General features: G+C 36.0%; 1 protein-coding gene and 1 long non-coding RNA gene across 2 annotated transcripts; both read left to right on the top strand.

Moving 5' to 3' along the window:
• Nucleotides 1–6,613: 6,613 nt before the first annotated feature.
• Nucleotides 6,614–7,780, top strand: LOC126589667 (protein LIGHT-DEPENDENT SHORT HYPOCOTYLS 5-like). Its single transcript, XM_050255038.1, has one exon. It carries the CDS (start codon nt 6,948–6,950, stop codon nt 7,614–7,616), a length of 669 nt encoding a protein of 222 aa, XP_050110995.1. The 5' UTR covers nt 6,614–6,947; the 3' UTR covers nt 7,617–7,780.
• Nucleotides 7,781–18,217: 10,437 nt separating this feature from the next.
• On the top strand, nt 18,218–20,897 carry LOC126589672 (uncharacterized). The gene is made up of 2 exons (XR_007611893.1): nt 18,218–19,506; nt 20,124–20,897. It is a non-coding gene; the product is annotated as an uncharacterized LOC126589672 (long non-coding RNA).
• The last annotated feature ends 4,144 nt before the right edge of the window (nt 20,898–25,041 follow it).

Below are 25,041 nucleotides of genomic sequence, written 5' to 3'. Positions count from 1 at the left end.
ATGCCTGGTCAAAAGAGAGTGTAGGAATGGTGGAAACCAGCTTGGCAAAGCTGAAGAGAGTGGGAATAAGTGTCGTTCCCATAGACGGCGCCAAATGTTGATGCACAAAATCAGCAAGGACTTTGTGTCAACAGAAAGTGTTAAGTTTGTGACCTTCGCTAGATTGCTCCGGTCACGAGTGTGGATAAGTAAGTAAATGGATAGGGACAGGGAAGCGAACACAAGATGTACGTGGTTCACCCAGATTGGCTACGTCCACGGAGTATAGGAGTTCTCATTAATTGTGAAGGGTTTACACAAGTACATAGGTTCAAGCTCTCCTTTATTGAGTACTAGAAAATGATTTAGTACAAATGACATTAGGAAATATTGTGAGAGAATGATCTCTATTTATATAAGAGAGTTTCTAGTTTCATTCTGACATTGACACGTGTCATGTTGTGATTGACTTCTGATGTTGACACGTGTCGCGCTATGATTGGCTTCTAATGTCGACACGTGTCGCGCTGTGATTGGCCTCCTGGTTGGAAGGAAACTCTTCTAGGTCCTTGACGGTATAACATTGACCGGTGCTCAGTAGTTTCGGGATTGGTCAAGTATGGTACAAACAAATTGTAACATTTTTAACACTAATGAATATATTTAAAAATAAAAATATTTTATTATTCAAATAATTAATGATGTTATCAATACCCAAGGACCTTGATCAAAATTGAAAATGAATATGATTTTAATTAATGGAGTAACAAAAAAAAATAATGTGAACTTAATTTTCCCATTTGTTAATCTTACCGTGGGGGACAAGTAGGTTCCCCATGAAAGGAACACAAGCATTTTCCGAAAGGAGCTTAATTATCATCATAAAATAATCATTTTATGAACCCTTGAGATACTTTGAGACGCATGTATAATCAGCAATTGGTCAGCTGCAATGAATGTTTTCTTGGTAATGCTTACCCTAACAAATTTGAAAACCAAATAAATTAAACTGAAATACAAACAAGGAAAATATAATTTCTTTATAGAACAAAAATATTAATACATGAAATGGACAATTTTTCATTACAAGAAATGCAGCTGGTCAGGATTTTTGTCCTTGTGACAAGTCCATCATGTTCATTGTACGAGAGAGTGTTCGACACGATTCCTACAACCCACGAATACAATTTTCTCATGAACAAATACAGATCAAATTAGAGGAGCTCAAGTGATTGTCACTTTGTTACTATATTTGGATAGGCACAGACCTCAGAGTGATAGAGAATTGGATTGGAGATGAAAACTTGTCAATCGAGTCATTTCAGAATATACATGTCAATTTACCAGGGTGTGTATATAAATTATAATGTATTCGGATTCTTTCCCTCTCATTTTTTTCTTCCATCTTGTCTTCTCCTATTTGAACTCTCATAATTAAACGACGTTAATATTTTTTGTTGTCTTCATTGTAGAGTGAGAAAGTAAAAGAGGAAAGAGAGAGAGGAGGGGACCCTAGGGAAGAAGAATAAGGGAGAAGAGAATTCTACTCCGTATATAATAGGCACATTTGCACACTCCTATTTCTTAATGTGTTATGACAAAATCAAGGACCACTGCAACACAATATAGCCATGAAAAACATGAAAGATGAAAGAAGTTGTTGGAATATGATATGTGGATTAGATGACCTTGATTGGCATTTTTTTTAACAAACGATATTATTTACACTAAAGGAGAGAGGGCGAGCTTAGCCTCATATTGAGCTAGCAATAATGTGATTCAAATTCGCATTTGGCAAGAATATCGAATGGCAAGAATATTGAACCTAAGACCTCCCACTCACAATTGAAAAATATTATCACTAGATTGTAATACTAAGTGGCGACCTTAATTGACATTGAACCTTAATTAATTAATTAATTTATTATTGGTTTCTAAAGAAAAATTTTACGGTACCTTTTAAAGGTAGAGGATGTAATGTGTGAATGTGATTACATTACAAAATATCTTCTGATTAGAAAATACTAGTACTATAAATATGATGAAACGGTAAGTATGTTGAATGAAAATGGAAGATACTCCCAAAGAATAAAAACTAGTTGGTAACGGCTACTAAATAATTTTTAAGGTGGTTATTTTCTTCTTACATTCATCCTAGTTTTTATCATTCCTTCATGCTATCAATCATGACTCAGCAATTAACTTTCGGATCATTTTGATTATGGTCCCTGGTATATCTAATTGTAAGACCAAAACTTTCTTTGCTTAAATAGTTTGAAAAATACTAAAATGATTAAAGTTTTTCAATTTTAAAATTGATATATGCTGACATGTAAATAATTTAATATTAAAATAATGATGTGAACAAAAGTCGAAGAACCTTGATCAAAGATGAAAGAGAAATAAATTTTTAATTTTTTGTTTTAAACAAATGATATTATCTACACTAGGTAGTGGGAGAATGGATTAAGCCTCACTATGAGCTAGCAATAATATGGTTCAAATGTCTTTTAGTGAGAATCGAACCTAAGACTTTTCACTTGCAAGTGAAGAAGAATATCACTAGACTGTAGTACTAAATGACAATAAATTTTCAAATTAATGAAAAAGAAAAATAAGGAATGAAAACCTAATTTATCATTAGCTTTCTACAAACCCATTATTAATAACATATTGTTAGGGCGCGTGAGAATTCGTAACCTACAATTCTAATGGACCATTGTAACAAGCTAGGCAAAGTTGTAAGGCTTTACAACATGAAAACTAAGTTGAAGTCACATTTAAAGTAAGCTCAAAACAAATTTATCATCTAGAATGTCTTCTCATTTTTACCATGTTCATCTCAAGCATAATCAACATTAACACAATAGTACTCCATTCAATGTTCAAAATTGTCATTCTATTGTTGACTAACATTTTCTAAAAATTACAAGATAAAGTTAGAGCTAGATTGAAATTACTACTCTATAGAATATTCATACTCTTAAGTGCGTTGATAGAAGTGTTTTTTTTTAGAAACACGAAGCACTTTCAAATTCTTTCTGATCCTAAATCAATTTTAAACTTTTTCTTTTGTACTCAAATATATGCAGTCAAAAATATTTGTTGTAAAAAACAACTTTAACCTTTTTTGAACAATCTCAAACATGCTCTTAATGATTTTTACTACTCACCTTCAATTTACTTTTAACATAATAATTCAAGGTATATACAATGTTCAAAATATTCATGAAATTGTCAATATTTCAGTTGGACTATCCGAAAAATCAATAATTGATATAGAAAGAGGGGGTGAAACACAAATTTAACCCTATCGGCAAGAGATAGGAAAATTAATGATATCAATGATATTTGTTAGGAATATAATATCAATGGCTGTGATATTGACAAGTGTCATTAGATTACATATGCAATTATAAACTGTTGTAATAATTATAGTTTAACTTGTAAGCTGTTATAGGTACATATACTAAGGTTCTAAAGGTGTGGCAGTTGGTCGAAATGAAACACTTCCTTTCTTTCTTCTTCTCTAAGAAATCTCTCTCTCTCTCTCTCTCTCTCTCTCTCTCTCTCTCTGTAGTTCATCTTCTCTCTGATTTCTACATTCTGTGATTGATTAATCTTGGTTTACAAAACTTACCACTTCACTACTGAAATTTATTGTAAATTTTGAACTTTTGAACATTTTTTGAGATTTTTTTTCTCTAATATTGACTAAATCTGAATGAGATTATATACACACCTCATTGCAAATTTTCATAATTTCCGTCAAAAACAACATATAGAGATATCGATATATCCATTAATATTTCTATAAATTTGTATATCAATATTTCCACCGAATTTTAAACACTGGATATATATGAATGTTTGAAAGCAGCTGCATGGATTATACGTACACTCCTGAGTGAACCAAAGATTAAGCACTTTCATGGGCAATCGTATAAGCTCCTTAAGTGGGTTTTTGTTTTTTCCCTTCCTGTCCTTATATGGCCTGAAGATGTTTGACCTTACCGGGACCCAATTCATTGCCATCCACTTCAAGCCAACGCTTATCCCACGCACCAACATTTGATGTTGCAGACACGCAATAATATATATTTATTTATGTTTTTATACTCTAGCATTAGTATTTTATGAGCTTTACAACATTACATTGGCCTTTTACCCCTAAGCATAATAATGAGAAAATGTTATATTCATGAAGTTGCCATTTATATATTTTGTATAAATTTTTCTTTGACATTTCCAACTAAGAGAGATTTTTCAATGTACGTAAAACATAGAGCGATATCACACATATAATGATACAATGGAGAGACACTTAAAAAAATCTTTCAAAGGTAAAATAGTATCTCATTAAAATTTTGTATGGTGACTAGGAACTAGGTGGGGCTCGGACAGATCTGAAAGGATTAGGAACGTTTTGTTGGCTTAATCGATTATTGTGGGTGGGTTATTTAAAGAAAAACCTAGGGTTTGTTTGTATGAGTTTCAGCCGCATATCGATTGATTGATTATCTTGCAACTCAATCGATTGTTTAACCTTTAGAGTTTTTGCTTAGGGGCATAGATAATTGAAATAGTGGTGGAGTTTGGTTGGAGAGGTTCCACGACTGGAGATTTCATTGGTGGTTTTTTATTTTGAGAATTTAAGGTGTGCCATATGGACGCCACACATGCACTTTTAAATACACATCAGCATATTTGACAATTTTTGTGACAAAATAAATGTAATCAAAGTAAAATGGAGCAAATTTTGAGTTTCAAAGAGTAAAGTGACGACTTTTGAGTTCTAAAAAGAAAATTGAGATCAAAATCGAGTTTCATAGACCATAGCAAAAAAACAACCTTAGATTTTATATCTCTTACGGAAAACTGATCTCATGATCAGTATCAACGTTTTATTGCTTAGTTTTGTGTCACTCTAAATCAAGAAGATAGTAACTCTTTGACCTGATGACATGTAGTGAACTGTTAGATCTTTAACCATTTAATACCATCTTAGGGATATTGTAATCCTTATTACTGTTAAATGCACTTGAAAATGGGTGATTCTTATTTTTTTTTAAACAATATTATCTACACTAAGAGGGTGAGAGTTGAGTTTAGCCTCACAATGGGCTAGCAGTTATTGTGGTTCAAATTTGTTTTTTGGCGAGAATCGAAATTGAGACTTCTCACTTACAAGTCAAGAGGAATACCACTGGACCGGTTATAAGTGGCATAAATTTTGAAATTTTTGGTATAAATTTGTTTGTTTTCTAAAAGTTTAAGGAGAGGCGAGGCCATGACATACTACAAGTCTTTTTGAGGACTTACAAAGAGGATTTAGACATTTTCTTGGTTTTTACAAATCATTCACCAAGAAGGATTGTCGGCAACATGACTCGAACCTAGGCCTCGATCTAGCAAAGAGAACGATTTTTATCAACTCAATCAACCCTTGTTGGCAATTTTTTTTAAGGAAAACTAATGAAAAGGGCTTGAAAACTTTGAGTTTTAATGATAAGGACAAAATAAAGAGTAAAGTGAATAGTACCAGGATTGACTTTTTAGTGTAAAAATATGGTTTTTCGTTAAAGTGAACATTACCGGGTGCTTTTCGTTAAAGTTCCCTTTTTTATTATAAATTTCAAATTTTTTTAAAATAAATTTCATACACATTTTACGCTTTAAAATGTTTATTCTTGTAGTATAAAAGAAAAACTAATGCTAGAGAGACCAAATTTAGAGTAATGCTAGGGAAACTAAGTTTGGAGACTAAATTTTGAAAACTAAATGATATGTAAGTTGATGATTTATTTATTACTTAAGTGTTGATAGACGTGCTCATTTGTATTAGTAACACATCATTTCGTTTGCAATTTTAGTCTCCAAATTTAGTCTTCATAGTATTACTCCCAAATTTATAGATAAAATTTGCTTAACTAAATAACATGAAAGTTATGATTGGACTATTACTTAAGTGTTGACAAATGTGCTCATTTTTATATGTGACACATCATTTAATTTGCAAATTTCGTCTATAAATTTCGTCTTTCTAGCATTAGCCTAAAAAAAAGGTAATGCTAGAGAAACTAAATGTGTAGATTAAATTTTGTAAACCAAATGATATGGAAGTTAACGATTAAATTATTACTAAATGATTGATTAACGTGCCTATTTCTTATTAATGATACATCACTTAATTTGTAAATTTAATCTCTCTAATATTACTAAAAAAAATAAACAAAATAGGTGTTTGTGTTTACAAGCGCCTTATGCGTGCGTATAAATGGAAAATGGGTATTGGGTTGGTGCAGACAGAAAAGATTATATAAGGGGAAGAGTGGAGCGGCCAGCAGAAGGCAGGAGGAAGGAATAGTAAACATATCACTTCCAAAGGGGCCACCCCATGTGAATTCTCCCTTCTGATTACTACCACCATACACACACACCCCATTTCCTCCCTTCTCTCTTCTTCTCTCTCCTCCCTTCTCTCTTCTTCTCTCTCTATCTTCTACATCGCTCTTTCTCTCTCTCTCTCTCATTTCCATACTTTTTACGTCCCATCACCAAACGCTCCTCTCTCTCTCTCTCTCTCTCTCTCTCTTCCCCACCTTCCCCCCCCCCCCCACCTCCCTCTAAAACCCTCTTCCTTTTCTCACTCACCCAAACAAAAAACAATAACCCCCCCCCCCCCCCCAAAAAAAAAACCAAGGAAATTCCCGTGAAAAGAGTTTCGCAGCATACTAACACCACCATTCTCTGAACCCGATCACCCCAAATATTCAACCCTCACATGGAGGAGGGCAGAGAGAGAGGGACAGAAACAACCCACAATTCAAAGGTTCAGCTTAGAAACTAGAGAGAGAGAAGAAGAAGAAGAAAAAACCAAGAAACCTGTATATATTAAACACCCAGTTGAAAAGTATTTAGCAGAAGAGCCAAAACAATTAGACAAAGAGAGAGTAATTTTATTACACATGGATTCTGCTTCAGGTGGAGCCGGACTGCCCGACCCGAACGTCAGCAGCGGCGAGGGTCCGTCGTCTGCGTCAAGGTCGGCAGCCCCGGGGGCTACCGCTGAGCCCCCGTCAGCACCTCCGGCCCCGCCAAGTCGCTACGAGTCGCAGAAGCGGCGGGACTGGAATACCTTCCTGCAGTACCTCAAGAACCACAAGCCTCCGCTCACGCTGGCCCGCTGCAGTGGGGCCCACGTCATCGAGTTCCTCAAGTACCTCGACCAGTTCGGGAAGACCAAAGTCCACGCCACCGGCTGCCCTTACTTTGGACACCCCAACCCTCCCGCCCCGTGCGCCTGCCCGCTCAAGCAGGCATGGGGCAGCCTAGACGCGCTCATCGGACGGTTGAGGGCCGCGTACGAGGAGAACGGGGGACGGCCCGAGTCAAATCCCTTCGGTGCTCGAGCGGTGCGGATTTATTTGAGGGAGGTGAGGGAGGGACAGGCTAAGGCCAGAGGAATTCCCTACGAGAAAAAGAAACGGAAACGGTCGACCGTCACTGCCACTGCGGTTGTAGGGAATGTGTCGGTGGCGTCCACTCAAGGCGTCGGTGGTGATGGTGATGGCGGTGGCGGTGTTGATGGTGGCGGTTCAAGTAACACCGCTGCTGCTACTAGTACTGCAGTATAGGTTTCTCTCATCACTAATTTCCATCTCTCTTTTGTTTTCAACTTTTTTTTTTAATCCTTCTATATTTATATCTTCTCTCTTTTTAATTGTGATTATGAGCCATGTATATCAGGTGATTCCCTTATAATTGGATCGACCAACCCCATGAACAAAATATTTAGGAATTTCCATCTCTTACTAGTTAATTCCCAAGCATATCTATTGATCTTCGTCATCATCTGCAGAAAGTGTTGTCCCATATCACAAAGTGAGAGTCTGCATGCTCACAGTCGTCCTCATTTTAATTTTGTTTTGTTAAATCATAAACATAGTTATAAAGAATATGCAAACTATTGCAAAAACAATCCCAACTATTATTGTGACTTGGATTTTATGATCATTGCTGTTTTGCAAATGATCATAGGGATAAACAATTAACTAGTCCAATGTTTAACAATATTATTTATTTGGGTTTTCATAATCTTGTGGATATTTATGTTTGCTTTGATTAAAAAACAAGTACTACTGTGAAGGTCACAAGTCATGGATTTTTTATATAACGGCGTATTGTGTATGATTTTTGGTCGTTGAACTGTTGCTTCGGTGCCTGCCATAACACCGGAGTACAGTCGAATTTTCGCACGTCATATGGAAACCAGGTAATAGGGCAAATGCATATCTGGTACTGGCAGTCCCGGCTTCTTTGTATTGATCCGCTGGGATTCAAACTCAATTAATCGTTCTATATATCTGTCTCTGTATATATCTGATTCTATGTGTCATCGTGCCCACGTGCGTTTCTGATTCACTCATTTTTTGCACTTTCAGTTTCAGGTGTTTTCTTCCCCTTTATATCTTTTTCTTCAATCTAAGATTTTGCTTTCAGATTTTTAAGATTAATATTTAGGGTTTTTTTTGGTATTTAACTCTCTCTCGTATGAAAACAACATTTCTTTCTGTGATGAAAGCAAACAACAAAATGATACAGGCTACAAACTTACAAGCACCAATAAGAAGAAAAAAATGGTAAATAAACAATACATTGTGATTGCTGCTGTTATTTTATTTGGAGTAACCTCCACCTTGTTATGAAAACGACCACTAGCCAAACACTTTTGCTTCTCATTTTATTTGATATATATATACATCTTACTATATCTCTTACAAATTATATATTATATATTATATATATGTATATGTACAATATATTTTTATATTGGTTTATATTTTGTTATAATAGCAGTAGACCCACCAATCACTAAAAAACAAAAGCCATTTCTGAATTTCACCCCATATTCCATATCCAATGGCAAGGTCATGATGCTACATTATTGTCCAATTGTGATGGTGCTAAAATTATTTTCTACTGTTTTTAAACTTTGTTTGGTTCTCTTTTCCCTTGCTTTATTTTTTCTTATTTATAAACAAGATTGATCCTTATGCACTCAGCAGGTGCTTTTCACTTTCTGGCTTTTTGAAGAATCGCAATTGCGATTGTCCCCTCTTCTTTATTTTTCACTTTCTGTTCGCCCGTTTGCTCACTCTTTTACTTCCCCTCTTCACACGTTGGAAGCAATTTGATCCATTTCTGACAAGGGAAGAAGACTACTCTTACAGAGAAGTAATATACTCACTCCTCACAGTGAAACAGATTGTATTTCAAGTAATGCTAGAGGAGTTACAATTTTTCAGTAACTAATTATAAGTACAAGTAAAGGGTTTAGGGTTTACATGATATGATATGAACAGAACATTATTTTGTTTAGATTGGACTACTTTTCCCTCGCAACCACTTTTGTTACGAATTGGATTGGGCCATTTCATGTTCCAAATATAACTTTACCCCAACAGTAAATTTTTATTTACTTTTTGTTAGCATCCATGCGTTGAGCGTTGTAAGGGCGAATCTAGGAATTAGGTTCCCACTTGAAATGTAGTTGTCTTCTGAAGCTCGATACGACGTTGAATAAAAATTAACTCACCACCATCACTAGGAGGCACATATAACACAAAAAAATTTAATTGCAGAGCTGCCAGCTTGGGAAGAAGACGAAGAAACAGGGGAAATTCTATATATGTTCTAAGAGAAATAACTATGAATTTTTTTAAAGTTTGTCATTTAATATGTCTTCTAAATCTGACCTTCCAGCCCTGTACATGTGATTTATTTCTTTGTTCATGTAACAATATTGACCTAAAGATACAATTAAAGTGAGACAAATTGCGAGGATGTACGCTCAACACACAATGTGTATGGCTTTGCAAAGTACTTGACAAAATGCCTCCATAAAAAAATTGGTGTTGCTCACATTATTTTTGAGATTTCATGAGGACCTATATCCGTCACTGCTTAATTTTGCCCACCGTGAACTAATTTTCTAGTTTCACCCTAGATTTAACTGATAAATAGCTTCGGGATTTAAAATTGTAGAAACACTTTTGTAAGAGAAACTAGGAGTAAAAAAGAAGGAAACAAACATCTAGTTTTGGGTAAAGGAAAAGGATCCTCACCGGATCTTTTTCTTGGGGATCCTAAAGGTCATGTAATTATGTCCGTTTATCGTACATCATACGATCAATATCGTTATGTACCATTTATATTTAATTTAAATTTAAAATAATTTTTTATCGCACGATATACGATGAACATACATGATTACACGATCTTCGAAATCCTTAGAAAAAGGATCCGGCGAGGATCCTTTTCCTTGGGCAAAAGTAAATAAAGAACTTGCTAAATCTCTTTGTGTTTCGATCGAGAAGTGTATTTGAATGCCATGTATATGCTACAGCACGTGGGTTAGAGAATTCTGAGCGGAATTTAAGTGCAAAAGGAGAAATGTTCACAAGAATTCGATTGTAGAAAGAGAAAACCCTCTTGGCATTTGCAAGCTTCTGAGAGGGCGGGCAATTGGCTTGGCATGGCATGGGAGGGTGATGTTTTTTAAGCACATGCAGGCTGCACCGAATGGTCTTGTCCGTCACTACTGAGGCAGTCGGCAGTACCTATAGTATACGTATTTATGTCGATGCCATATATAAATATGATTCTTTGAGATATATCTTTTGATGTCATAACTCATAAGGGTTCCGGTGATGAAAGAAGAAATGTCTCTCGCCAAAAGATTAAGACCTAGTTTGGGAGTGAGGTGCTTAAAAAAAAAGCACCCATGAAAAAAAGCTGTGAGGGTTTTAGGTGTTTGGTAAACTGAAAAAAAAAAGCTTATTTTGGAAGCTGCTGTGAGAATAAGCTGAAATCAAAGGAAAAAGCAGAAGCTACCATTTGCAGCTTTGGAAAACTGGCTTTTTTTCAAAGCACATGGAGCTACAGTGCTTCTTTAATGAAAATACCCACTATTAGACTGCTTTTTTTTCCAAAAGCACTTTTACAAAAAAGTTTACCAAACACTCTGCTGATTTATTTCACAGCCGCTTATTTTCACAGCACAGCCGCTTATTCTCACAGCAGCTTTTTTTTCAAAACACAGTAATAGCAAACCAGCCCTAAGAAATCTTACAAGGGCTTAGTAAGATCATTCTTTCTATAATGTAGAATAGTTGGATGGAATTTCAACTTTTTCATGATATCAAAACAAATTAGTTTACATCTAAAACTTTAACGACCATATACCATCCGCGTCATTCAATATGTATTTGTTAATAAAGAGTTCTTTTCCGATCTCTAGGAACAATGCAGGCCAAGAGAAGGCCCAGCTAAGGCCCAAGGAAATGAGAAGACCAAGTCTCAAAGATGAAAGGAAGACCCCAAAGGCCCATGGGGATAGAAAGGGATTTCGTCGAGCACTATAGCTGACTGCCAAAGGCTCAACTCGATTAGGTTGCATAAAGTACTGGCATGTGGGTGGACCGATAACTTTATGGTACGTGGGCATCTCTAACAGTTGACGACTAAAAGTCAGTAGCGAAAGACCCAAGTTGGACAAAAAATGGGTTAGGAAAGTGGCTTGGCAAGATCTGGTTGAGTAATCAAAACCGACCGAGAGAAATTGTCTACTTTCTCTCAAAAGGTGTGCATTTGATTAAACACCCATCACTTCACCGCCGAATATTGAACTGGTAGTGTAAACGTGTCAGTGAGTTCACCTACACACAGAGGCGCAATAACTGCTCGATGGGAGGAACCCAAGGAACAAGGGTTCGCTAAGGGCCTATATAAAGGGGTAAAGGTCTTAGTAATAGGGGTCGGACTATGTTTGAGAGAAAAATATATGTATTTTACCAATGCTATTTTTACTTGCAATTAATAGAATATGATGCTCCATAGTGGATGTACGTAAGGGGTGAACCACTTATATTTGTATCTTTTTCATTCCAGTCCATATCTTAAGCTCAATCTAGGGTTTGAGACCTTTGATTGTTTCACTTATAGTGTGTGAGTCCACTAAGATACGCCTGGGTTTGACTTACAAATTTTGAGCATTAATAGTATTTTTCATGTATTTGGCTTGTGCGTGCTATACGTGTGAGGGGTGTAAGGGATTTGTAAAATGTCATCAATCAAAAAATTAAGAAGCCTTACAAAAGTTAATAAGGAGTTGCCGCCCATCGTTGTTGCCAATTAATTTTAGGGTGAAACTTTTACTTCATTCAATTAGATATCTTTGGTGTTTTTATTATTTTAATGGATAAGTACATTTTACACTCTCTAGGTTTAAGGTTTTTTTTTTCAAAATTTGTCATTATGTTTTATTTTCCCCACATTACATCCTGAAGTTTTAAAATTGTATCAATTTTGTTTGTATCATACTTAGGGCTTCTGTATTTAGATCTCGTATAAATACTCAGGGGACTTAAATGTAATTATATAATAAAGGAAGAGGCAAATATGTAATAAGTGAGGAGCCCTTATTCTATAAAAGGACTCCCCACCCTCACAATTAAGGAGAGGCCATTTCTAAAGTCTTCTCACCCCTCTCACATCTCCTCTCATATTCAGAGGTTCTCTCCCTCACCTCTCAGATAAATACAATAATCAGTGTGGACGTAGCCCAAACATTGGGGTGAACCACGATACATCTTGTGTTATTTACATTACTTGCAAATTCACGGTTGGATTTACGTTGTTCCAAGACCTCTGGTTTGTGCATCAACATTTGGCGTCGTCTGTGGGAATCGACACAAAAAGCTATGTTGGTTCTTTCCCATTTTTTTTTTCATCATAACCACTGTCCACCGTGGATCCATAAAAAATCAAAACACCCAAATCTCATTTCAGAGATACCACAGTTTTTCCAATCACTTCCTAGAAAAACCCAGAAACATAAAAGATCCATATTTGAAACACTCAATCTCTCTCTTCTCTCTCTCCTCGCTATCAATCTTGGCTCTCATCCCCCACCATCTTCACCATCTCTCTCAGACTCAATCAGACAAAGAAAGTCGCCAAAAAGAGCGAACCAGAAAAATCGAAACTCCGAGAGTGTAATATCGTCAAGATCAGCCATGGTGTTGGATCCAAAACCTTTGCCTGAGCCACCAGCTTCAATCCCCCCCATAAGATTGGACCTTCAGGGCTACACCGACCAAAATCAGGCCTCTGATGAGGATGATCTCTATAGCCGCCTCAAGTCCTATTAGCGACAGCTCGAGTTCATCGACATCCAGGAGGAGTATGTCAAGGACGAGTAGAATAATCTGAAGCGTGAGCTTCTCCGCGCCCAGGAAGAAGTCAAGATGATCCAATTGGTGCCGATCATCATCGGGCAATTCATGGAGATGGTCGACCAGAACAACGGGATTGTGGGCTCCACCACTAAGCACTACACAATCAGCTATTTGGATTTTCAGAAAACATGACGGAAAGCACCGGAAAATCTCAGAGAAAATTCCTAGCATGATGAAGACAATGAAGTTCATGGATAAGCAGATCATGGAACTTTTTCAGTCCCACTTCGAGGATTTCTTTCAACTTTCGTACCCTTAACAATTCGATAACGACGACGGCGACAACAACCACCGTCCCGCGGTCACAATCGCCACAAGAAGCAAACATTCCCTTAGACTCCTTAACCCACATAGACATCAACACACTCTCTCAATCGGAGCTCCAAGCGCTCTCCCTCTTTTCCTCTTCCTCCTCATCGGCCTTAAACCTCTGCCGTACCCAAGACCTCATCGTCCCCAAAATTGACCGATCTGTCTTCAACGAGAGCGCTGGTTCCCGCTGCCAAACCTATTATTGTCCCTGCAATCAACAAGTCTGATACCTTCACTGCTGGCGCCGTCACTGGCCACCGTCATTGCGTTGCCGGCTTGCTTGCCACCCCTCCTAAGCTCACTCCAGTGCCACCGGATGACCCTGAACGCAACGAGAACCATGCGATCATCGCTCACTTCAAGAACCTCATTTCCCAGGACCCCAAATTCTGCCAAATCGACATCGAGCCCGCCCAGACGGTGTCATTTTTCAAGGTGCTCAGATCTCGACATGGGGAGGGGAATCGTATGTTTGAATGGGAGAGGTGAAATGGGGGTGAAGAAAATGAAGCGAGGGAGGAAGCCCAAAGTGAAAGTCTTGGGTTCGGAGAATGAGGGATATATGAGTATGGGGATGGTGAATAAGGTGGGCACCGCGGTGGACATTTCGGGTTTGGAGAAACCTGCTAAGACTGAAGGCTAATAAATTTCACGATGTTGTTGGTGCTGGATCTGGATCTGTCGTAACGTAATTTTCATCGTCTTTTTCAAGTTTGAATGAGCCAACCAATCAGGATAGAGTTTCTAATTTCCCATCTGTTTCAATAATTTGCCTGACGCATGCCGAGACAGAGACAGAAAGAAAAGCAGTGGGAATAGAAAAGCAAAGAAAAGAAAAAGGGAAAAAGAGAAGTGAGAATGGATGGGCATGACCAAAGCAAGTGGGTTTGCAAGCAAAATATACCTTACAAAACAAGGTGGACAGAGAATGAGCGGGGAGATCAAGAAAAACATCAAGAAAAGCAGAAAGCAAAAGCAAGAAATAAACACCCCACCAGAATGATGTGATTTACTTTTCTTGTTTTTGAATGATGTGATTTATTTTTCTTATCTTTCATAGACATCTGTATAAACCCCATTAGAGGGTAATAATAGTAAAAAAAAAAAAAAGGGCAAAGCCCAAAATAAATGGGCTGGAATGTTGTGTAGAGGGCGAAGGCCCATAAGCCCAAAATAGCTCAAACCAGGCGATCAAAAGTACACCCAGTACTCCATAATTATTCGACAACCTGCCGCTATTACTAGATCAAAAGTACGCCCAGTACTCCACAATTATTCGGTAACCTGCCACTATTACCACTGACCAGGTGATCAAAAATACGCCCAATACTCCACAATTATTCGGCAACTTGCCTCTATCACCACTAACCAGGTGATCAAAAGTACACACAGTACTCCAAAATTATTCGGCAACCTGCCGCTATTACCACCAACCAGGCGATCAAAAGTACGCCCACTACTCCACAATTATTCGACAACATGCCGCTATTACCACCAACCAAGTGATCAAAAGTACGCCTAGTACTCCAAAATTATTCGGCAACCTGCCGCTATTACCACCAACCAGGTGATCAAAAGTACGTCTAGTACTCCCAAATTATACATGAGCATTACTCATGTCAATCATACATAAACATTCATGAGCATTACTCATATCAATCATACATAAACATTCATGAGCATCACTCATGTCAACATTCATGAGCATCACTCATGTCAACATCCATGAGCATCCTCATGTCACCATCCATGAGCATCACTCATGTCACCATCCATGAGCATCACTCATATCAATCAACATAAACATTCATGAGCATCACTCATGTCAATCAGCTTTAAAAGCTTCATTTACAAAAGCTCTAGCTTCAAAAGCTTCATTTACAAAAAGCTCTAGTTTCAAAAGCTTCATTTACAGAGCTCTAGCTTCAAAAGCTTCTTTTACAAAACTCTAGCTTCAAAAGCTTCATTTACAAAGCTCCAGCTTCAAAGCTTCACTTGCAAAGCTTTACCAACAAAGCTTCAGTGCAGGGTATACAAATACCGCCTCCGAACAACCGCCACTTCGACCCATACATGGATTCAATTTGAAGGAAGCCAACAAACTTTATTGACCGAAGACTTGGAGGACTACATTATGTATCATATTGGGCCTCAACTAGGCCTCATGAAAAATACATAGGGGACTCTAGCCCATCATTCATGTATTGAGAAGCGAGCCTTTATTCTATAAAAGAGACTCCCTCACCACCATTAGAGAGCATCAACTCTAGCCCATATTTATGTATTGAGGAGCGAGCCCTTATTCTATAAAAGGGACTCGCTCACCATTATTAGAAAGCATCAACTCTAGCACATTATTCATGTATTGAGGAGCGAGCCCTTATTCTATAAAAGGAACTCCCTTACCATCATTAGAAAGCATCGCCACCTACTGAGCAACCGCCTTGCCGTGAGCATCAACTCTAGCCCATCATTTATGTATTGAAGAGCGAGCCCTTATTCTATAAAAGAGACTCCCTCACCTTCAAACGCCACAAACCGAGCTAACCAATGCAACATAAGCCACAAGCCGAGCAGCCTCGCAACATGTGCTACATCTAGTTGAGCCTCATTTCACATTGAGCGCTGCCTCATCTCGAGTATTCAGCTCTAGACGACATCTAGTTACTTCAGCCCACACATGGACTGAATTTCAAGTCTCCATCCAAAAGAATCTCTTGACTGAAGACTTGGGGGACTACTGTTTGTACCATACTTAGGGCCTCCGTATTTAGATCTCGTATAAATACTCGGGGGACTTAAATGTAATAATGTAATAAAGGAAGGGGCAAATATGTAATAAGTGAGGAGCCCTTATTCTATAAAAGGACTCATCACCCTCACAATTAAGGAGAGGCCATTTCTGAAGCCTTCTTACTCTTCTCATACTCAGAGGTTCTCTTTCTCACCTCTCAGATAAATACAATAATCAGTGTGGACGTAGCCCAAACATTGGGGTGAACCACGATACATCTTGTGTTATTTACATTACTTGCAGATTCACGGTCGGATTTACGTTGTTCCAAGACCTCCGGTTTTGTGCATCAACAAATTTATTATAGTCTTTTTGGACATCTAATCCTCCACTAAATTTATGAGTTTTCTATGAATATGGTGTAAATGTGGCAATACCCATTACCCCAAATAAGAGTCTCAAGCTCATCGTGTCATCAATTTAAGAAATAATAAAAAATCAATCAACCAATTAAATTTTAATACCTTATAATGCAAAATGAAAAAATTTCAAAGCTCATTTTAATAATCACCTCAAATTTAAAGGGTGTGAAATATACTTAACCCTTATCCCTTCCCCATTGTGCGGGTATCGTAATTGATTGCAATGCAAGGAATATGTGTAGTTAACTTCTTGATGAAAGTTTATAGATTGGGTCTTTTCTCCAAAAGCAAGGGTACCTGCATGCCCTTGTTTTGTAGCGTAGGCACAAAAACTATATGGACAATACAGTAACACGTGGGATGTTGTCATTGCATGCACCAATTTGCAACACCGTGTATTTACATGAACTTTTATTGTTTGGCGGGAGAACATATGTTCATATCACATGCAGTACGCTGCTACAATCTTCGTGATATGAGGGCATATTAGATGTCCTTGGATGCTCTAGGGAGCCATAAAATGAAAAAGAAATAATTAAAGTTAGGGGCCATATGGTAATATGAAATTTTTTAGGAAGGACATAAACATGATTTGAATAACCTTTTACAGTATGTTTGTACCATACTTGATCAGTCTCGAAACTAACAAACACCGGTCAACGTTATACCGTTAAGGACCCAGAAGACTTTCCCTCCAACCAGGAGGCCAATCACAGCACAACACGTGTCAACACCAAGATGCCAATTATAGGGCGACACATGTCAACATCAAAGGCCAATCACAACATGAGACGTGTAAAGGCCAGAACAAAGCTAGAAACTCTTTTATAAAAGGAGATCATTCTTCCACAATAATCCTTAATGTCATTTGTACTAATCCTTAATCTCTACTCTGTGGACGTAGCCAATCTGGGTGAACCACGTACATCTTGTGTTTGCTTCTCTGTCTCTATCCATTTACATACTTATCTACACTAGTGACCGGATCAATCTAGCGAAGGTCACAAACTTGACACTTTCTGTTGTACCAAAGTCCTCACTGATTTTGTGCATCAGCACAGTACATTTAATCATAAAATAATGAGCATAAGACAAAAGGTAAACTCAATACATTCTTAAGTTATAAATTTCCAACCTCTAAAGTTACAGAATATTGGATAGCATATACCTCAAGACTTTGTTTTCAATATGGACAATTGCACATATTGAAGGTTTACATAAGACCATAAGACTCAATGTCTGATGAGGAAGTGAATCGCTAGGGTTTTCCTTATTACCAAAAAAAAATCTTCAAGAATGAATTGTAAAATATGTAAGGAGTAATCAATCTAAGGGTTATACTCTTGACAAGTGTCAAAAGATTAGACAAGTAGTTAGTAATTTGTTAAACAATTATCTTATATTGTAAGCAACATTAGTTGTATATATATACTATAAGGATGATGTAAACAATTAAGGAAAATAATCAAAACAAATAGATTACTTATTCTCTAAGAATTCTCTTTCTTTCTTTCTTTCTTTCTCTCTAATTCTGCTATGTTCTTCTTCTTCTGTATATGATCAAGCTTGGTTAGCAAGGTATCAGAGCCCAAGCTTGGTCTCTAAATCCTCACCAATGTTTACTATATTGCCTACCGTGACAACCTCTATACATGTGCCAATCCCAAACCTTAATAATGTCATAGTTAACCCAAGTTTCGATTCTGTGCCCACTTCCTCACCATTATCAATGTCAACATCACCAAGTACTGAATATGTGCATGTGCCAACTGAGACTAGTTTTGGAGAATTGAACAACAATGTTTATGCAACTATGAATGATTCCAGCTCTAGTTCTTCCACTGCTACATCACCCATTACTGTTACTGCTCAACAATCATCTACTTCATTCTCTGTGGTTCCTGATTTCCAGGGGGATCAACTTCAGGTGGTTTTGTCCATACCACCATTGAATCTGCATCCTATGCAAACTCAGTCCAAGAGTAGGATCTCTAAAAAGATTGCTTTATTAGCTTCTGTTCATGAACATGGTGGTGCTGATCTAATTAAAGTAAAACCTGCAACATACAAATCTTCCATAAAGTCTCCGGTTTGGTTAACTACAATCTAAGATGAATTGAGTGCTCTCCATAATCAAGGCACTTGGTCTCTTATCCCTCTTCCTCCTCACAGGAATTTAGTCGATTGCAAGTGGGTGTTCAAGATTAAAAAGAATGCAGATGGTTCTATAGGGAGGTATAAGGCTCGATTGGTTGCAAAGGATTATAATCAAGAAGAAGGAATTAACTATGGTGAAATGTTTAGTCCCGTTGTTAAACTCACTATAATGAGGTTAGTACTTTCCTTGGCTGATCACTTTAACTGGACCATTCGCCAACTTGATGTGAAAAATGCTTTTTTGCATGGTGTGTTACAAGAGGAGGTCTATATGGCTTAAACTTCAGGGTTTCTGGATTTTACTCACAGTGATTATGTTTGTAAGTTGCACAAGTCTTTATATGGTCTCAAACAAGCCCCAAGGGCGTGGAATGAAAGATTTACTAGTTTTTTTGCCATCTTTGGGTTTTCAATCTACCTATATTGATTCATCTTTGTTTGTTAAAGCTGTGAATGGTTCTGTTGTGATCCTATTACTATATGTTGATGATATTATCATCATAGGTAGTGATTCTCAAGCTATATCAGATGTTATTCATGCCTTGCTTGAGAATTTGATATCAAGGACCTCGGGCCGTTGTATTACTTTCTTGGGATTCAGGTTATTCCTATGCATGATGGATTATTTCTATCTTAAGATAAGTATGTTAATGATTTGCTTCTTAAATCTGAAATTGAGATATCTAAGCCATGTGCTACTTCTTGCTTATCCTATAATCGATTGCTGAATGATGATGGGAAGCCATATAATAATCCATCATTGTATAGAAGTCTTGTGGGAGCCCTTTAATACCTCACTTTCACTTGGCCTGATATTGCATGTGCAGTATGTTTATACCATATTTAGGGCCTCGTATTTAGATCTCATACAAATACTTGGGGGACTTAAATGTAATTATGTGATAAAGGAAGGGGCAAATATGTAATAAGTGAGGAGTCCTTATTCTATAAAAGGACCCCTCACCCTCACAATTAGGGGAGGCCAATTATGGAGCCTTCTCACCCCTTTCACATCCCCTATCATATTCAGAGGTTATCTCCCTCACAAATACTCTCAGAGAAATACAATAAGTGTGGACGTAGCCCAAACCTTGGGGTGAACCGCAATACATTTTGTGTTATTTACATTTCATGCAGATTCACGGTCGGATTTACGTTGTACCAAGACCTCCGATTTTGTGCATCAACACAGTACATCATGTTTCTCAGTTCATGCAGTGTCCTATGGAAGCTCACTTTGTGGCAATAAAAAGGATTCCACGTTATCTGAAAGCTACTAAAGGATGTGGTTTGCATTATACTAAAGGAGGATTGGATTTACAAACATTCAGCGATGCTAATTTGGCATAAGATCCCAATGATTGTCGATCCACTACAGGACTGGTTATCTTTCTTAGTTCTAATCCCATCTCATGGTCCTCAAAGAAACAAAATATTGTCTCTCATTCCTCCACTAAGGCAGAGTATCGAGCACTATCTTCCACAACTCTTGAGATCGATTGGATCAAGCAATTGTTAAGGTTTATGCAAGTTTCAATTTCTGGTACACCTACCCTTTATTGTGATAATCTATCTGCAATTGCTCTTACATGTAATACTGTTCAGCATCAGCGCACAAAACATGTTGAAATCGATGTTCATTTTGTGAGAGAATGGGTGGCTAAAAGATTGTTGTTGGTTCAGTTTGTCTCTTCACTTGAGCAGTTTGTAGATATCATAACTAAAGGGTTGTCTGCACCATTATTCAAGACTCATTGTAACAATCTCAAACTCAGTTTCATTGCCCCTGAGATTGAGGAGGGATGTAAGGAGTAACCAATCTAAGGGCTATACTTTTGACAAGTGTCATAAGATTAGACAAGTAGTTAGTAGTATGTTAAACAGTTAGCTTATATTGTAGGCAACATTAGTTGTATATATACTATAAGGATGATGTAAACAATTAAGGAAAATAATCAAAACAAATAGATTACTTCTTCTCTAAGAATTCTCTCTCTCTCTCTCTCTCTCTCTCTCTCTCTCTCTCTCTCTCTCTCTCTCTCTCTCTCTCTCTCTCTCTCTCTCTCTCTCTCTCTCTCTCTCTCTGCTATGTTCTTCTTCTTCTGCATATGATCAAGCTTGGTTAACAAAAAATACATAATTTTCTTCTTATTCATATAGCTTCTTGATGATTGTAATCAAGGTTCTAAAGAGGTTGTTCGCTAGTCGGGCGGTGATCAGGGGCCTAATGCCTAGGCTTATAGGCAGTTTTTTTTTATATAAATTTTAATTAAATTTATTATATAACATGTTAATAAATATCTATTTATACTTAATTAAAATAATACATAATTGTAAATAGAATGACATATAGATTATAAAGTATTAGAACATACTTAAAACATTGGGAACAAGCATATAAGGAGTGTTCCCTCAAGTATTCAACAAGTCTCTTACAATTTATTAAAAAATAACATGCAAAATGAAAGTTATATAGCTATTTTCTGTCTAAGTGAGAGTCGCGACCTAGGCGGGTGCCTAGATAGGTCTAGATACTATTTCTTAATTTTTAAATACCTAAAGATTAATCGTATGATGGTGACTAGTTACCTAACGCTTAGGTGGAAATTTTTAGAATAGTGATTGCTATATGTATTAGGATGTTAGAGTGGAAGTGATGTCCCTTGGCAATTAGTATAGTGCAAAAAGAATAGCTTGCCTCTATGTCGGTAAAGATTGCATTCTGGCAATGTATACTAGGACTTTCTATGGGCTAATAATTTGATAATGATCTATGCAATCACAACAAACAGCAAAATACTATACGATTCCGCACATACAGACAAAAAATGCTTGTAGAAATTCTATTTAAGTAGGTTGACAAGAGTTTGGTACAAAGAATTTGATTTGTTGACTGATGATGACAAATCTCACGTAAGGATGTGTGTAAAATTTATTTTTGCCAAAATTATCAAAAAGGTGGGCCAAACCTACTTATAACAATATTGCTATTGACTTCAAATTGTTGATTTTCACGTGCACAATTTGATAAATGTGAAGTTTTATTACAAAAATTTTCAGTATAAGTTAAAGTGTAATTAGGACATTTAAACTCCTATTTTCTCCCTCATCTGCCAATGTAGGATATTTCACGAACTGAACCAAGATGATGAGGTTCTAACTGGTTGATATCTCCTTTTGACGTTGAAAGATCTTACAAATTCGAATTACCAGCTCTTTTTTGAGTGATTTTTTTTATCAACATTTTACACTGTTGATTGAACCTAAATAATAGAACTCCTTAATCTGGAAAAATATTATGCCAACATTTAAAAATGTGATTGGACCTACCCCATGTTGATACAAAAATTGTAAAATAATGATTAGAAAATTTTAAAGGAATATCTTAGCTATCATGAGGGCCAACCAATAAGGTTAGTGACTGAGGGGCCAAAAAAAACGAAAAGAAAGAATAGAGGATGAGATGTGAGATGAGCCTTGAAAAGAAAACAACATTAGTATTTATTGTTTAATGTAGTAGGTAGAGGATAAACCAAATTTTGTGCAGGGATATAATTAACAAGTTTGATTAATAAGAGCAAGAAACAATGAAAATAGAGAAGAAGTATTAAAGTATAGTGTTTTTGTAAGTAGATTATTTTTTAGATCATACTTATGAATTTTCTGATGTGTTGATAATAAAAAATAAACACATTAATCAACATTTAAATAATAATTTAATTATAAATTATTACATTCTATAATTTATAAAATATAATTTAAATAAATAATTTTTTTTAACATTAATAAATAATCTTCTTAGCATTACGTGATAATAAGGTGACCCATTCCCACTGTGGTTAATTACAGGTTATATGAAGTTGGATGACGTTATCGCATTCTAGAAGAGAATCGCCATATTAGATTTACTTATCGGATCTAGTGTGGCAGCTTTAAGCCTTTAATATTCCCACTCTCTTTATCTTGTTGGATGTTTAATATTTTATTCAACATAAAGCAGCATCATTCCAATGAAAATTATATTCACACATCTTAAATTATTTTTTTCACATCTTTTTAATTTTTTAATATTTTTCTATCAAATGTTAGTAGTGGGTAGAAAATATTAAAAAAATAAAAATATGTGGAATAAGTAATTTAATGTGTGTGAATATTCCCTTCAAATGTCAGCAACGCTTAATTATGATCAAATTAATGCATATTGTATGGAAGGTATTTTAATGAGAAAAATACTCACTACTTTAAAAGTGAAGACTCTCTGTGAGTTTTTTTACACCTTATTTTTGTTGCATAATCTATACCATTAAGAGAACCCTCCTTGTCAATTTTTTTTTCCCTTTATTTTATTTTATTTTGCCCTCACTTTTTGACACACAATGTTGACATGAGGAGGGCAAAACAGTAATTTTGTATCTTTTGAGAAAATGACAATCATATCCCCATTTTTTCTATTTTATCCTCATTTTTGATACACAATATTTACATAAAGATGGCAAAATGGTAATTATGTAATATTAAGAACTAATCACTCTTTAGAACCCTCCTTGTCAACTTTTTTTCCCTTTTTTCTTATTTTGCCCTCACTTTTGATACACATTATTGACAAAAGGAGGGCAAAATAGTAGTTTTGACCTTTTGACAAAATGACAATCATATCCCTATTTTTCCTATTTTACCCTCTTTTTTTCGAGAAAATGACAATCATATACTTATTTTTCCAATTTTACCCTCACTTTTATACATAATATTTACATAAGAAGGACAGAACAGTAATTATGTAATATTAAAAAAAAATATATGCACTTATTAAGAGAAATTGTTCACACACACAAAGTGTGTGCTCTTTGCTAGTATTTTATAATATTAGCACATAAATTGATGTTAAACTATGAGGTAACAGAGAGTCAATGAAGAATTCCACTTTAAAACTAATCATTTCTCTTTTAATGATTTTGGACACAAATGACCCAAGTGACACTCATAAGAGATAGGTAATTGAACCTCATTCAGATATGGAAGTCAATAAATATGGTCTTCAAATTGAATCCTTACTTTAAGATCACCATAAGAATGTCATTACATATACTTTCTAGTATGTTCTTATATCCCTTCTTGGTGTAAAACCTTTGTTTTTATTTTTTTTATTTTTTGTAATCGATACCATTACTTTTAAACTTAAGTAAAGTGTGGAGAAACTATTAGAACCCTGAAAATAATATGTTGAAAAAGAAGATCCTACTATGACAACCCACCAATTGCGAGTTAATTTTTGTTAAAATGAGTTGATATCTTCCAAATAAAAATTAAATATCAAATAATAATTTGACATTGTAGTATTTATTATTTTTCAGAGAGCTTCTAGCACTCATCTGGAAGAGTGCACTCCAAATAAGTGCATAAAATTAATGAGTAAAAGTTTAGTATTATCTTCTTAGTGTGCATACATGTGTGTGTGGGAGAGATTTATACGCATAAATTTATTCATGTACAGTATGAGTTAATTCCTTTCTAAAATCACAAAGAAAACTGTGTCGATTACTTTGTTTGATGTCTTTACCCTCTGAGACCGTTTTCTTGTGTAAACATATGAACATCATACTGGAAATATCGATGTTGACATGCAAATGTAGATGTTGATAAATTGATATGCAAGTAGTGTGCAATAGTTTACGTTTATTATAACTTAATTATAAATAATGAGTATTTAGATATTATATTAGAAAAGTTAATTTGCAACTCATACAATATCGTAATGCAGACGGTGGAATTAGATATAGATGATCTTACACACCATGCTAGGGGATTTGTCTGATCCTTTGCACTCGACATGAAATTTTGTCTATATTTAATTAGAATTTGTTTATCTATTACGGCGTACTTAATCTTTGTCTGGTGACTCCAGTATCATAACAGGACCTTTGTTTTTTCAATGGTCATGCAACAGAAAAAAAAATCTTTTAAGTATTTGAAGAATCGCATCCACACATAAATCCTTATAAATAACTTAAACCCAATGAATTATGCATATTTTTTTTCTAAGCATTTCAAAAATCATAATCTACTCGCTTCTTGTATTATTCAGGGGTTTTCATATGTTCACTTTTATTTTCGATCTTGTGGTGTTAACCTTTACTTT

The sequence above is a fragment of the Malus sylvestris genome, chromosome 11 (assembly GCF_916048215.2).
Source record: "Malus sylvestris chromosome 11, drMalSylv7.2, whole genome shotgun sequence".
NCBI lineage: Eukaryota > Viridiplantae > Streptophyta > Magnoliopsida > Rosales > Rosaceae > Malus > Malus sylvestris.
Note: the sequence above shows the minus strand (reverse complement) of the source record. Positions and strands in the feature narration are given on the sequence as shown.

What these genes read in the sequence shown, in the direction of transcription:
- LOC126589667 (XM_050255038.1), top strand. Translation starts at nt 6,948, where the DNA reads ATGGATTCTGCTTCAGGTGGAGCCGGACTGCCCGACCCGAACGTCAGC.